This window comes from Tyto alba, unplaced genomic scaffold (assembly GCF_018691265.1).
Source record: "Tyto alba isolate M040663 unplaced genomic scaffold, T.alba_DEE_v4.0 Super-Scaffold_41, whole genome shotgun sequence".
NCBI lineage: Eukaryota > Metazoa > Chordata > Aves > Strigiformes > Tytonidae > Tyto > Tyto alba.
The window spans coordinates 9,739,526-9,754,712 of NW_024881317.1; the positions used below are offsets into that span (position 1 = coordinate 9,739,526).

At 38.3% G+C, this 15,187-nt stretch overlaps 1 protein-coding gene across 3 annotated transcripts in view; it reads left to right on the forward strand.

Moving 5' to 3' along the window:
• Nucleotides 1-15,187, forward strand: part of ARNT2 (aryl hydrocarbon receptor nuclear translocator 2) — a 105,659-nt gene that overhangs the window by 59,679 nt on the left and 30,793 nt on the right. For all 3 annotated transcript variants that reach the window (XM_042804110.1, XM_042804111.1, XM_032982993.2), the window contains 5 exons: nt 1,842-1,907; nt 2,237-2,322; nt 11,354-11,430; nt 13,616-13,750; nt 14,627-14,701. In XM_042804110.1, coding sequence (XP_042660044.1) covers nt 1,842-1,907; nt 2,237-2,322; nt 11,354-11,430; nt 13,616-13,750; nt 14,627-14,701 — 439 coding nt within the window. The remainder of the gene's footprint in view (nt 1-1,841; nt 1,908-2,236; nt 2,323-11,353; nt 11,431-13,615; nt 13,751-14,626; nt 14,702-15,187) is intronic.

Sequence of the window (15,187 nt, forward strand, 5' to 3'; positions counted from 1 at the left end):
CAAAACAGCACCTCATTTGTGCGTTGCAGTTATTTTTATCAGTGTGGGGTGTAGGATTCTTTCCCCAGAGAACATCATGACAACTTCAACCCTGGAATGTAAGGCATTGTCTCTTCTAGTCAAATTGTTCGAATCAATACTTTGGGAACAAAGCTTTTGCAAGTGTAATGAAAGCCCAACTCTGTGTATTTTTTCAGCAAACCAATAATATTAAAAGAATCTTGAAGACAAACAGGAATTCAGTTGCAAACTTGCCAGCTATGTAGGAATTAACCTAAGCCTGGTATGAATTAACCAGATGTCAGCTGGTTGATGCTAGATAAATGAGTAATTGTTAGAGGGTTTTTATTTTGCAATTTTCCAACTTCTCCTGCATTGCTTGGGCTTCTTTAAAGACATCTGCCTGCCCAGTGCTTCTGACTAGGGCTTGTGGGCACTTTTGTTGTTGTAGTGCTAACAGGCTAAAATGCCTGTTGCTATTGCAATAAATTTCTCTCTGTGTGGTTAGGGGGGGAAAGTACATAATTGCATCTGCAGCCTATATCCTATATGTGTTGAAAACAGATGATGCAAAATTTATTATGGAATGAAACATGCAAAGCAAAATATTTGACATATTACAACAGATGCCTGTACTTGTTTATGTGGTGGATTTTCTTCCAGTCATGTGAGGAAGCTGAATGTATGGCTCTTGGGTGCCTTTGTTAAGGGTTTTATATAGTCCATACCTGCAAGATTTGACTTCAAAGTTGTAGATCCTTTTCCCCCCTTAACTGGGGGGAAAGAAATACAACAAGACAGAGAGACACTTGGAACATTGCTTTCTCTTCCTCCAAACTGCACATAGTTGTCATGTGAGGAGGACTTTTTTGTGAAAAGAAAACCAGACCTAATCTCTTGTTTGCAGTTGTTCCCCAACTTTTAAAACAACATTTCATACTGCAGTTATTTCCTAGCATCCTGATTCTGTAAACACCAGTGCATGAGAGTAATTTTGTACATGCCAGTAGCCCCATTGTTTTTGTAATTCTAAATCTTATTTTAATTGTTCATTCCTTCTCCTTGGCAGTGACTGATACTTAAAAAAAAAAAAAAAAAAGAAAAAAAAAGAGAATAATAATAATTAAAAAAAAACTTGTGGGAAGAATGAGCCTCAAATAATGTGAACTTTCCTTGTGATTACTTCTTTCATTGTTATTGTTCTTTCTTCCATTGAAAATGAACTGGTTTTACCCTTCAAACTATTTACTTAGTTTCAGATGGATTGTTAAAATTACACAGTTAGGCATAGTTAGAAATATCACAAAATATACGTGAACAAGTGTTAAACAAAGTTACTTGACAGTGTAAATAGTCTGCTCTTGAAAACATTTGATTAATATCTACTAACATTGTAGCTGGTGTATGGCAGTTGAAATGCTCTGTCCAGGGAAGCTACTGGAACACTGAGATTTGTTTTGTGTGGGTATCTGGGGGCCTGACTTACATTTTTTTTTCTAGTTTTCACCCTTGTATTATAGTATTTTGAAGTGTTATCTGTTCTTTAGCCAGTGTTGGAATATCTATTTCAAATAGTCTTTAGGTTTGGGGGGATAGGAGGAAATCTTTCTGTAATCTCTTCTATTTTTCTTTTCAAAATAAAGAAAATATTTGTAGCACACCCAAAAAGTTGAGCCTGTGGAAGCAGCAAGTTTTAAGAAAACATGAATCCGCAACTTTCTGTCAGAAATAAATATCCATTATTGTCTACTTACATATACTAATAAAGATCTTAAAATGCATTTTCATCCTGGGTATTTATATTCATATTTGAGCCCTTTCAAATATTAATTTACTTTTAGGTGTGGAAATGCTCCTCTGGATCATTTACCTCTGAACAGAATAACCACCATGAGAAAAAGATACAGGTATACTTTTACTTAATTTACCACATCAGTTAGCTGCCATAAGCACCCTCATTTTCCACTGGGCTAATGCTGAATCAAGGAGTTGGCAAACTCCCTGGACAAACATCTGCATCCGTGCACAGTATAAAATAGCACTTCCAAGAGTATTATGGAAAACAAGTAAGGCTGGAATAGCTTTGTAATGGAGTTGACACTGTACAGAACTCATAGGTTGACAGTTGGTTATTTCTAACTAACAAATATCAGTAAATCATTAGTAGTAGTTTAAAAACATAAAGCTATTCTTTATGTCAATCAATGTGATGGTTTTGTGTTTCCTTTTTGTTTAGGAATGGTCTTGGCCCAGTAAAAGAAGGTGAAGCACAGTATGCTGTAGTCCATTGCACTGGATACATCAAGGCTTGGCCACCAGCAGGTATGTATCTATCTCATTGAGCTATCTGCAAGGCAGTTGAAAACCTGGCTTGGGATCCCTTTGCTGGTACAAAACGAGGCTGAATTTCAGTGGAGTAATGCATTCAGTCTCATATTGAGAATGATATCAAGATGATTTGATATCAAGAGATCAGCTGGTTTTACTCACTCTGGGCATCCCCGTTTTATCATGTGAAACCCTTCTCGGTTTCATTGGCACAGAGAGCCATAGAAGCTGTCAATAATGTGGGATTATAGCAGCTGAGACCAGAAATTTTCAATCTATAGACATAAAAATGACCTAACTTCAGGAAGGTAAACACAAAGCATTTGTACCTCTAGAAATCACCAACTAGTGCTTTTGTGTTTTAAGTACAAAGTTGCAAGCACCTGTGTATAAAAATGTGTGATTTCAGTTAAGATGCATAGTTCTTCACACGGGTGATGTTAGTGGAAAATGTGCAGTGTTTGTGATAAATTCTGTTTTGAGGCTGTTTTTCTGGGAAACAAGTCTTGGCGTACTGCTTTGAACTACAGAGAAAAACATTTACCTACTGCAATTCCTTATTACATATGGGAATATTCACCTTTGAAAAATTCAAAGAGGAGACAGTGGAGCTCATCCAGACATCATCATGAACTGGGTTAGTTGACCTTGGCATTTGCAGTAGTTGAAGAGGCTGTTTGCAATACGACAGCGCCTGCTGGCATGAATCAAACCATGAGTTGTCCTGCCCTTTTGCGGTCGTATACCACAAGCATAAATCACATTTGTCCAAGGATTATGAATGCTAAGAGGTGGTTTGCACCAAGTCTGTGCAGTGGTGTGCAGACACCAGCATGCGGATGTGAACTCGTTGTTGATTTCCTGCTGAATTGCAGTTTTGGAAGAAGGGGAAAACCTCCCCTGTTGTTGCTAGTAGGATTTAATATACTTCAGTGTGCTGTAGGAGTCAGAATGCTTACATTTCATTTCTGTCTCAAAAGAGTGAGAGCACAGTGTGTGTAAATTGCTCTGTTTATAAATACAATATTCATTATATTACTAAGGGGTTGTTTTGTTTTGTTTTCTTCCACAAAGAGATTAATTTTCCTATTGGTAATTCCAAACATAACTGAATTCAGCCTTGATATACGGGATGTCTCTTCAGGAAGAATCAGGTCAAATGAGATTTTTTTCAGCTCCTTGCTTAGCTTGAATTAAAAGCTTGCTGCATGTTATGGGACGTTTAAAGAGCTCTAACCCTTCAGGGGTGTATGTTGCTAATGCAGAGCTGCAAATGCATGAACTCATGTCAGCGCTAGGTTACAACATCAGCAGTATATGACTTCCAGCCACCATTTCTGCAGGGGAGCAGGCACTGAAGTGCAGGAGCACGGGATGGAAAGGATCTTCTAGTGCCCCCTTGCCAGGTATCACATTGCAAGAGCCAGTTTATGTTAATGAAGTGTTTTCCCTGTCTCTAGCTCTTCCAAAACCTCACTGCTCTCCCATGCTTAACAACCTCTCTGATTTCCAGTCCTCAGTAGTTTATGGGAAGTTTATGCCAGTGTATTCTTGGACTATATTTCACTGAAGATCAATCAGGAGTTTTCTTGCCTTGTGTCTCTGTCTCTCTCCCAGAGTTCTGGTGCATTTCCAGAAGGAGATCATATCCTGCCAGCCTTGACTGCACAGTTAAGCCAGCCCACTTCTAATCTCCGTTCTCAGAATGCATTCTCTTCTTTATCTTTGTGTCTTTTCTCTTCACTTGTTCATGTTTTCACTTAACGTTTCAAAATGTGGGTCACTGGCACTATGCACTCTCGTTCCAGATGAGATTATAGTGATGTATAATGAAAATGATATTTCCTATCTTGACTGGCAGTATAGGATAAAACATTTTGTATAGTGAAGCCTACTGGCTTCCTAAATGCCCTGATACATATACCAGGCTGCCTTTGTCTCAGTTGTCACCTCAAGATCTTCCAGTTCACAGCAAACATAGCTTTGAATTGTGTGATCTTTCAATTAGTAATACGAAGTTTCATCCCGTTTCTGTTGCTGTAGTTTATGACTGTTATTAGTCCCCAAGTGCATGCTTATGCATTTAGTAATGTTGAATTTCATCCCATTTCTATTACTCCATTCCTCAGAATCACATGGTGCTCCCTTATGATATCCCAGTGCTCCTCCACAATGTTAATGCCTCCAAACTATAGCACAATCCTAAGGGATGTTTTTGATTTTCACAGCCTTATGTGGAATTTCAGTGGTCTTTTATGTTACCATCCAAATTGTTATTCCTAATAGTCATGCCAGAGTGCCCTTTTTGGGGCTTATAGTACTGAATTAGGGCGTCTGTCATGAGTGTTTATTTGCCCTCCCAGTCTTCCCCACTTTGTGTTGGTGATTATCATGTATCCATTGACTTCTGGAGTTGAATGGGAATATCCATGGGCCGAATTGGTCCCAAATTTTTGCGTAAAGAAGTGGCAACATCACTGCATTAGTTCTCATTTCCAATGGTAATTCAACCATAATTTGCAAAGCAAATGAAATAACTGCAGCAGTAATTGAATTTGCTAAGGCTTTTCTACCCTGTAATAAAATTACTTTTGTTCAAATCAGCTTGAGAGTAGCCAGCCCCTTGCCTTTGCATTGTCTCTGGATTCTTGGGAATAAATGAGTTTGTGCTAAATTGCAGCTGTTTAAAAATGCAGCTATGGGAAGGATCATTTTCATTTATTTTTCAGTTGCCAAATGGACATTCTAATATAAACTCTGTATCTTTTTCTTTTAGAGCACGCAAGGTGGCATGTGCATTATACAGCTAATATACAACACCTAAAACATAACTTTCATAAATGGAATAACAAATAATTAGGAAATGCACTCAATCTGTACTTAATCTAATTTGTTTAACACCTGTTATTTTCACTTTCTGGATTGTATTGCATTGTCTGTGGCCAGTGTGTTAATTTTTTGTAGTTCCACACTGAATGTCAGTATTGGTACAGAACTATCAAGACAAAAACTGCTCTGTGATCTTTATTAGTGTGATAGACTATCAGGTTTGACAGCGCTGCTGCTGTCAATAATCTATGCTAAATCTCTTAAGTAATTCACATACTTTAAACAGGTGAAAACAAATGACAGCTACCATCAGTATGGTGGCATATTTTGAGAACTGGGTTTTTTTTTCACAGATCTAAAGTAGAAAGCAAATTCTGTTATGACTCAGATCTGTGGTCAGTGTGAAATCACTTTGCACATCTAGCCTGACTTTTTTTTTTTTTTTTTTTTCCCTCCTTATCCTTAATGGAGCAGGAAGGCTCTCTTATTGGCCGCCTGCCCCTTTTCACTGAGAAATGAGAGAGAAAACACAGGAAGCATCATGCCTCATCCTCTGCGCAGAAGTGAGCTCGGAACACGCAGGACCCACAGGCAGGACCTGCCTCTCCCATGTTTCCTAAGAGAGCAGAGCCAGGAGTGCTGCAGCCTGAGCTCTCTCTGTGTTCCCCTGGAAAAGGAGCTATTTGACTGTTCCTTAATGCAGCGTGTTTGCCTCTGCGTGAGTGGGACACAGAGAGAAGAGCGAGCCACTTTGAAGAGTGCGTCCATTCAGGCTGGGTTTGTTCATGCTCTGTTCATTTTCCTCCATTGTGCCTGCTAGAGAAGGGTAAAACTAAGCTCAAGTAAAAAATCCAGCATATGATACCTACACACTTACATCCCTGTAAATTATATGTTGGCTTCAAGTAATTGGGGTAAAATCTGTGTAGAAGTCAAAGGAAAAAGGAGTCAAATATTCCAGATCAGTGTTCCAACCAGTTGCATTGTTCATTTCTTACATGGAGTGTATGCTAGATTAAATAATGACAGTGCAGCATTGGATTATTTTGAGTAAGATAAAAAGAACCCTTTTTTGAAACTGGCTGAGCACCAATTCCAGCTTTTGCACCCCTGTTCCCAGTGAAGCAGCTTGTGACCTTTACTCTAGACAAAGCTTCAAGTTAATAACCACTCAGAAAACTGAGAAATGCTGACCTTCTCCGGATCATTCAGTTTTCAACTTAAGCAAGCATTTACTTTTCTTCTGTTTTTTTTTTTTCCCCTCAGAGCATCTCATTCCTGGAAGGAAATGAATCTTATGTGGTCCATATGATATTTTCCTAATAGTTTTTTTTCATGCCATAACAATTGATGGAAAATATTTGGTGGAGAGTCTGTCAGGATGTTGCTAGTTTTCTGTAAATCAAAGCCAGGACCTGCAGAAAAACACGTAGTGAAGAAAAGGCTTAGATAGATACTTATTTCGAAAACTTCAAATAAAAAGTCCCAGAATAATGTTACATTCAAATAATGTTGAAATCTTTTTTTTTCTCCTTAGTTTTTTATCTTAAAAAAGAAACATTTTAGTCTTCCAAGTCAGACTTACGGTAACGTCTTAACCACAGCATGCCAAAGCTGTTAGGTTATTTTAAAGTTTTGGCCAGAATCTGGACATTTGTGCAAAGTACTCCCTCTTCCAATACAAAACAAAATAGTTGCTTGAATATTCTTTGCAGTGTTGTCATTTTTAAGGTGCTTTTTTTAAAAAAAAAAAAAAAAAAAAAGAATAATTTAGTTTTTGTTGGGATTTTTCATGAGATTTTTCCTTGGTATGCTGTAAACATGTACAGCCTTTTTTTGTTAAAGCCTTTTTCCATTGTGTATGGGAGATAAAAGCCACGCAGTACAGTTTCACACACAGGCATGTAACTATCAGAAATTATTCTGATGGAGATAGGCATTAACAGGGAATTGCTAGTGACCACTGGATGCTTAAATCACATCCTTGTAAAGACTCATAAATAATTTATTTTTTAATGTAATGAAGTAAACCCACAAATCCACCAACACTGTTCTGTTGTTTGCGGAAAATACAGGGTAGAAGGATGGAGAAAGAAGGCAGAAAAGGAAGCTGTTCTGTTGTTAGAGCCAACTGGAAGCTTATTGGGAAAACTAAAAAGTTCCTTATGTCCACACAAACACATGCCATTGCCCTGTGGGAAACTGTTTGCTGGCATAAAGAACACTTGGAAATTAAACACAACCTCTAACGGCACAGCATTCTATTTGTGATGCTCAGTTGCAGGCTCAGCTTTGCAAACTGTTGATATTAACTTGAGCAACCATAGCACTGTATTTATTATTCAAGAGGAGCATATATTTGGTGTTGAGAAATAAAGCCTTTCTCAGGGTTACATGTAAAGAATGTGAATAACTAACGTATGTTTATTTTGTTGATGCCTCCTAAAGATCAGTTTCATGACTGCTTTCCTGGAGGCTTTTGTGACTTTTTATGGAGATACTGATGGTATTTAGTGATGTTAAGGAGCAATATTACATTATGTTAAGAGCTGGAAAACCCAGTATTAAGCGCTGTACACGTATCTTTATTTACCTGTCCACACTGGAGTATGTTCAACAGGAAGTATACTAAAGCAAAAGTAACTCTCTGTAGGCATGCATCTCATATATGTGTTCACCCACAGTTTAGACTTTGTAACTATCAGCAACAGAGCGAAGAAAACAATTTCCCTCTGTAGAAAGCTGTCAGTAATAGCACTTAAACTGCAGACAGGCAGACAATCATTCTGGCATATTTTTACTGTAGTAGGCACTTTTAGGGAAGGGTTAGCAATGCACTGGGTCACACATTGATTAATGCCAGGCAGATTTTTTTTTTATTTATAGGGTGCCTTGTGGGATAACCCAGTTAATACATTTTCCAGTGTGTTACGCAGACCAAATGTAATCCATCTTGGGGGGGGGGGGGGGGGGGGAAGTGGAAATTAGAACAACATCCTCCCTTGCCAATGGAGTGACATCAGAAATGGTGTTTCTTAGCTAGGTTTAATTTTGGAGATTGTTTATGTTGCTTTGAGTTTATTTGGGCAGTAGCAAGCATAGACCAAGTTCCTAAAAAGGAAAGCGTTGTTGAAAACTGCAGAAAAAAGATTATGCAGAGTGGAAGCCATCCAGCTGAGTATCTTTGCTGTCCTTTGCAATACACTGTGCCACTAAAGAAATGATTGAAAAAGCTTTTGAAGTCAAGGGAAAATCCTTTAAATTTGTCCTTCTCAAATGAAAAACTCCATTTTAAAGGGATCATTTGGTTAAGGTTATCCAACTGGAATGTCGAGAATTATTTCCTTAAAACAGCACTTAGGCCCTTGTATTTAAGAAGCCCAGTTCTCAGAAGTACCAGACATACACCAAGAAAATCCTCTGAAGTTGGTAGGATCTAGAATCACTCACCAACTTTGAAATCAGACCACCTGTACTGAGCTGTCTGAATGTAGCCATGATTGCTTCAGGCACCAGCTTTTAAAATGTTTGTTTTTTCAGCTGATGGTTGAACTTGCAGGTTTGCCCTGGTGCAGAGTTCAGGACTGAGGAGTGAGAGACTCCTCAGCCATCTCCTGGAGGGATGCAGTCCCTGCTGCCTTCTTCCAGCCAGTGTTAGGTCAACTCTTCTGTTGCTCTGGTGCTTTCTTTCCTGCGTGATTGTTTTTGTACACTGCTGCATTTCTTTTGTAGCAGTATCAGCATCCTCGTGCTTCATCCTAAACTGCTGCATCATTTAATTTGTCCTGCTTTCAGTTCATACCTCTAGTCACCGCTTTGTAAGGTGAAACTGCTGGATTCCAGTTCTCATCCCCTGCAAGCTGCACATAATTCTCAGTTAACCATTTTCTACTTACTTAAAATTAAAATTGCTTATTTGGAAGAGTCTACGTTTAGTTTTGGGAGCTTACCCTTCCAGGCACCCCACATGTATGTGAGCAGATAACAGACACGTGTCTGCCAGAATTTTGCCTAAAGTGGATACAATTTTGAGCAGATGTGTTTACTGCTGTTTTTTCAGGGTAATTTTCTCTCCTTTTCTCAAGAGGCAGCTAAATTCAGTTTCTTTGCCTATTGGAGCTGTCGTTAGGTAATTACTAAGTCTTGTATTGAAGAAATAACTGTGTGTAAACACAGCAAGGAAGGAAAACAAAATACTTCTGTAATATGAATCTCTTAACTGTAGTTTCATGTCAGTGGTTTATGCTCTCTGTGGTATGCTGGTGTCTCAGAGCATGGGACTTATTTGTGCTTGGACTCTTTTTTGTAGTTTGCCTGGTGTGTAACAGAAAAGAGATTGTAATAGCAGCATGTGAAATATCAAAATTATGCTTTATAATTTAACTGCTTGAAGGATAAACTGATAAACTGTAGGCAGTGCAGAACAGTCCCAAAGGGAGGGTAAATGCAGGTTATCTTCATTTCAAGGATGTTCTAAATCACTTGAAAGTTCTCAATTGAAACGTTGGGTCCCTAGTAACCTGCAAAGGGACCTTTATTGGAAGCACAAAATAATTTTTAATTCAAAAATAACGTATTAGTTCCTTTCAATGTTATTTTTAACTTACGTGTTTCATGGCTGATTTCTTAAAATGTACTCTTAAGGTCACATACCACTACCTTGATCTTCTCGTACAGCTTCTAAGAAAACATTTCAGAGGAGTATCCTGGCATTTGGTGAGGGTTATCACATCGGTTTAGAAGCTAAGGAGTTATTTAGGGCCAAATTTGTATCTCTGGATAGCAAGATCATTATATAGAAGACAAGGGGGTGTTGCCCACCTTCTGTAGTGTGTGACATTGAAATTTGTACTATACCTCAATTTCCCAGATATTACAAGGGAAAATAATGGTCCTCCTTTTGTAAAACTCTTGAGATTCCGTGAAAAACATCCTAGTTATCTGTTGAGGGCTGCAAATGAAGTTACAACCCCCAAAACTGTGAATTCTGTTGCAAATAAAGTTTTAATATAAAAAAAATGCGTTTTTTTTTTCTTTCATACTTTGTGTATTTTATTTTATCATCTATCTCAGTGGGAACTGAAAAATACCTGTAGAGTGCTATTTAGAAACTGATAGATAAGATTAAATTATTTTGATAGAAAATAACTTCCTTCAGAGACTACGTCGGTTCATTCAGCAGCATTTATAGTAAGTTTTCAGAGGCGTCATTTAAGAAAGTTGTATGCTGTCATCCTCTGCATGGTCCAAAGATTAACTTACATTGGGTATTATAAATTTTGAGAATAAAGTGGCTGTTCTTTCATAATGGTAGCTGCTTTGCAAATAATTTCATTAATGCTTTAAAGTGCCTCTTAAATGATTCACTGCCTGTTTTTTTGACTTCCTTGAAAAATCTGTGAAAGAGTTTACAAATCACTTAAAGTAAGTCAGCAGTGTCACTTTTGGAAGAAGTTTTTTCAAGTGCTTCATAGGAAATTGGTATCTCAAGACTGAAGTTGGGAAATAGCCCTAACTAAAGGCTTAGCCAACTAGCAAGTAAACAGAGCTAATCTGAATGTTCCTATTTGTGAAACACCAAGATGGAAAACAGTACACATGTATATTTTGAAATTATTGCTGTGTTTATAACAGTTACTCCTGTTACACAACTGAAAACAAGCACTGTTAGCAAAGCATCCGCATTTTTTCAATCTTTCAACGTAACGACCCAGATTTAGTCCATTATAGAAAAAAGTAAAACCGGCTGTTAAATATGAGCGTGAAGTTAATGAATAATCTAGGCTATGCCTTGTTTTTAAAGCTCATTATAATAAATTATTCACAAAGGAAACTGAACATAGTGTGTGTTCACTGATGATACCAAGTGACTACATGCTTCCAGTAACACGTTGCGGAGCAGTACTCATGGAAATGTGACTGTCTGTTGCAGTGTATAATGGAATTTTTGTATCTGCTTTGTCTTCAGCAGCCAAAATTGCTGCCATGGGTACTATATATGCATGTGGGGTATGTAGGATAAAGCAAGACTGAGAAAGATCATCTGATCTGAACCCAGAGATAATGCCTGAATCCTAGAGAAGACAATAAGGTTATTTTGTATGATTTAGAGCATCTAGAATAGTATAGAACCAGGCCAACAGCATCTCTGCTCATCCAAATTTCGTAAATGTAACACTATTATCTTTTACTCTAGGAATGACTATACCAGAAGAAGACGCTGATGTGGGACAAGGTAGTAAATATTGCCTCGTGGCAATAGGAAGGCTTCAGGTAATGCCAGTCTTTCCTTGTATAAACTACTCAAGAAAGCATACTCAGTCGTGCTTTAGTTGTAAAGGATTTGCACAAAGTTCTGGTACTACAGTATAACTCTTAACTTGCCTCCAAAATACAGAGCACCTTGATATCGATGTGCAGCCAGTGATTTATAGAATCATAGAATGGTTTGGGTTGGAAGGGACCTTAAAGATCATCTAGTTCCAACCACCCTGCTATGGTCAGGACTTGTTTTGAACATGTCAACAGAGCAAAATGAAAATTATTTTGGTGCATATGTAATTTCTAATTACAAAATATTTAATGTAACAAAATATTTAATGTAACAACAGCAGCAAATATGGTCCTGGAGCATGAGCATGTACAGACCTGCTATTCTCTAGTGTGTATAGGGCTGGGATGTTCAAGATTGTGAGAAACATGGGGAGTACAGGTGCTGCAGATGGTAGGTTAAAGTGGCTCCCAAAGCCAGTGGCGTTCTCCCTGCTATTCTTCCCTTTGTGTTCTCTCTCTGGCTAATCAACTGCTTGAAAAAAATGTGATTGCAGGTGTTACTCTGAAAATGGTGAAGATAAGACAGTCAAGAGGCACTTCACAAATAATAGCTTTATTCTCAGTGTGTATTGTAGTGTGCATTCAGATGTGATGTCAGCTGAGGGAACTGTGAGAATAAAATTTTACTTCCTTTTTGTCCGTATGGTTGCAGTTGATCTATTACATTTTCTTTCTTTGTCCATTGTTGATGAGCATTCTGAACAGGAGCTAGACCAGTTGCGGTGAATCTCCTTCACTGCAGCAGGGAGGCTAATTTTTATCTTCCCAGTCTGGGAATTCTGCCATGGGTGAACATGTTTGCGTCTCCTGCATGATCTCCTGTTGGCCTGCACTCGTTGCCATCTGCTAAGATGGCATCACTCGTTTTTACAAGGTAGAATGACCCTTTCTTAGAGCACAGGTGCCAAACACATCTTATTTGAGGTGAGCAGCTTGCACGTTGCTCCAAGTGTTAGCACTTCTGCAGTGCGTGTCTCCATTGTAATGGCAGAGCTACAAAGGTTCTGCATAATGGATTTTAGGTTAATTATGCTTTTATAATCAAGGGTAGTACATTCCACTGATGGAGATAAGGAAATTATGGGAATTCATATGTTACAGCTGCCAGAGAAAGATGATTTCTGAGAAAATCACATTAGTGACATGTGGGGTGTCAAAACATCTGTTACATTAGAAGAGCCAGCAGGGTATGTGAGGGAGGGCGAGAGGAGGCTCTGGGGATGGGTTTAATCACAGGGAAGTCAAGGTACACAAATTATAAGCTCTGCTCTGTAACAGCAAATTGAAATCTTACATACAGTTAACTGGTTAATCTGCTTCAAGACAGCAACAAATGAAATTTTTCTCCTTTTGCTTTGGGACCTTATTAACAGAGATGGCTCTGAAAGTTGTAAGAAAAAGAATGGTCTCATTTGTAGCCCCAGTAGGACTAGATAGATATGAAGTGGCCTGCTTGCACCGGTTTTAGGCATAGAGCTGAAAATGTATAATTGTCTCTGATGATCTTTGAGGAGCAATTACAGGAGAAGTGTGGTTTTTAGTTTTTTCACTGTGAGCAGTCAGTTGCTGGTCCAGTATCATCACCTACCTCAGTCTCTGGAGAACTTTGTTCAGGTTCTCTGGGTGTTCTCAGATGACCCTCAACTGAAAGCTGAGTGTTAATCTGAACTAGTCCTATTGGATGTGTTTACAGATAATGAGTTGTACTCTTACAGAGATTGACCTCCTCATCCTAAAATGCATGGTTTGAACTGTCCGCTGGAAGTGTCTTGTTCTTGCTTGACAAGAGTAGGAACCAAGATGCCAAATTTTAATGTGGTCCCACAGAGGGAGATGAATTGAGCCATACTTATATCCTTACTGTATCTCTCCTTGTTGGGAACTTACGGGATCTTTGTTCTGCTGCTGTGATGTTAAGCCTAGATACGTGCCATGGGGTGAGATATTTGCACTGCAAACTAGACTAAGGGCTGTTTTCTGTCATTTATTCATGCCATTGTTTTATTTATTACTTCCTTCAGTAGTTAACACTCTGCCAACAGATTTTATTCTTTAGCTATGTAATCAACTTTGATTTAAGGTGACTGTTCTGTGGATTAAATGCTGTGGACTTCATTGGTCATAGGTGACTAGTTCTCCAGTGTGCATGGACATGAATGGCATGTCGGTCCCAACTGAGTTCTTGTCTAGGCACAATTCTGATGGAATCATCACCTTTGTTGACCCAAGGTGCATCAGCGTCATTGGCTACCAGCCCCAGGTCAGTGAGTCACTGTAAATGCAGAGACTGATTAGAGCTAACGAAGAAAGTTCTGTTTCTACATCAAAAATAAAAGCAGTAAAACATTAAATATTTGTAGCTGATAATTGGTATGTTGTGCACTAAATGCTGTTCATTTTTCTTTATTGTTCACACCTCTGTAAAATTTATAGTTTACATCTTTGTTATATGGGATATCTTTTTATAGCTTCTAGATCTGGTTAGAATTCAAACAGCCAGATGCTTTAAACCTTGCACAGCTTTCCAGAAGACATTTCTATGATAGAAAGTTAACCATGCTTGGAGAGTTTTAGTCCCATAGATCTTTACTTCTGCCAATCTATGGAACAGTAAGCAAACATCATTTATGGCATCTATTTTCCTTTAGGCTTACATCTGCTCCTCTGAGTAGGAGGCTAGTCACAGAACTGAGTGGAATAGTAAATGAGCACCTGACTACCAGAACGCTCCCTCGGATAACTCTCAACAGTAGCAATTTACAGGCAAAAATAACTTCTTGCTCTTTAGATTTTCCCATGTATTTTGATTTTAGGTAGCTTTATAGTAACTGTTTTTACAAAAATTAGTGCCATAAAATGAGCTGTAGTAGAGGATGTCAGTCTCTTCAAGACACCATTTGTTTGTAAAATTTTTAAATACATGTTTGTAGATAAATGTAAATACATGTATCTGTGCAACAGTACAAATATAATGTTGGAAATGATGCCTACAAACCTTGTTTGTAATTCATCCCTGATTAGCTGAGTGGTCCCATTAAGGGTGGTAGATCTAGTGTCTGCGAGGTTTAATGGCAGATCTGCATGTGAATTTGTGTTGTGCTCTGGGTTTTTTACACAGCTTTGTGTTTTATTCTAGGATCTTCTGGGGAAAGATATTTTAGAGTTCTGCCATCCTGAAGATCAAAGCCATTTGAGGGAGAGTTTCCAACAGGTGCTGCATCCTGCTTCTTTTCTTCTGCCATTTATTTATTATTTTTGTTATTACTTTTTTCAGAGAAGTAGCTTCTGTTTTTAATTTCAATGTATTTTTGCTGTTACGCAGGAGGAGAGGCAAGATACAAATCGATTTGTTGATCAGTTAGGCTGCATAAACAGTAGTTTAAACTGCAGCATCTGTTTGCTGTGTTTTCAGAAATAAGTCACCTAATTATACATTTTGTTTTCTTTTGACAAAAAATGAAACGAGCGTTCACTGCACAGTTAGAGCTGTTTTGGAGATGCCTGTATAGATCCCACTGTGTTAAGTGGTAACCAAAAGTATTTACCTTCCAAGATGGGCAGTTGATTTGAAAGTAGGTACACCCTACTCTAATGCTGGATTGTTAATGAACTGAATTCTCTGCTGGCAGAGATGACGTGCTTCATACTTTAATGGAGTTACACCACTTTACATCAATAGAGAATTTGGCCCTTCTCC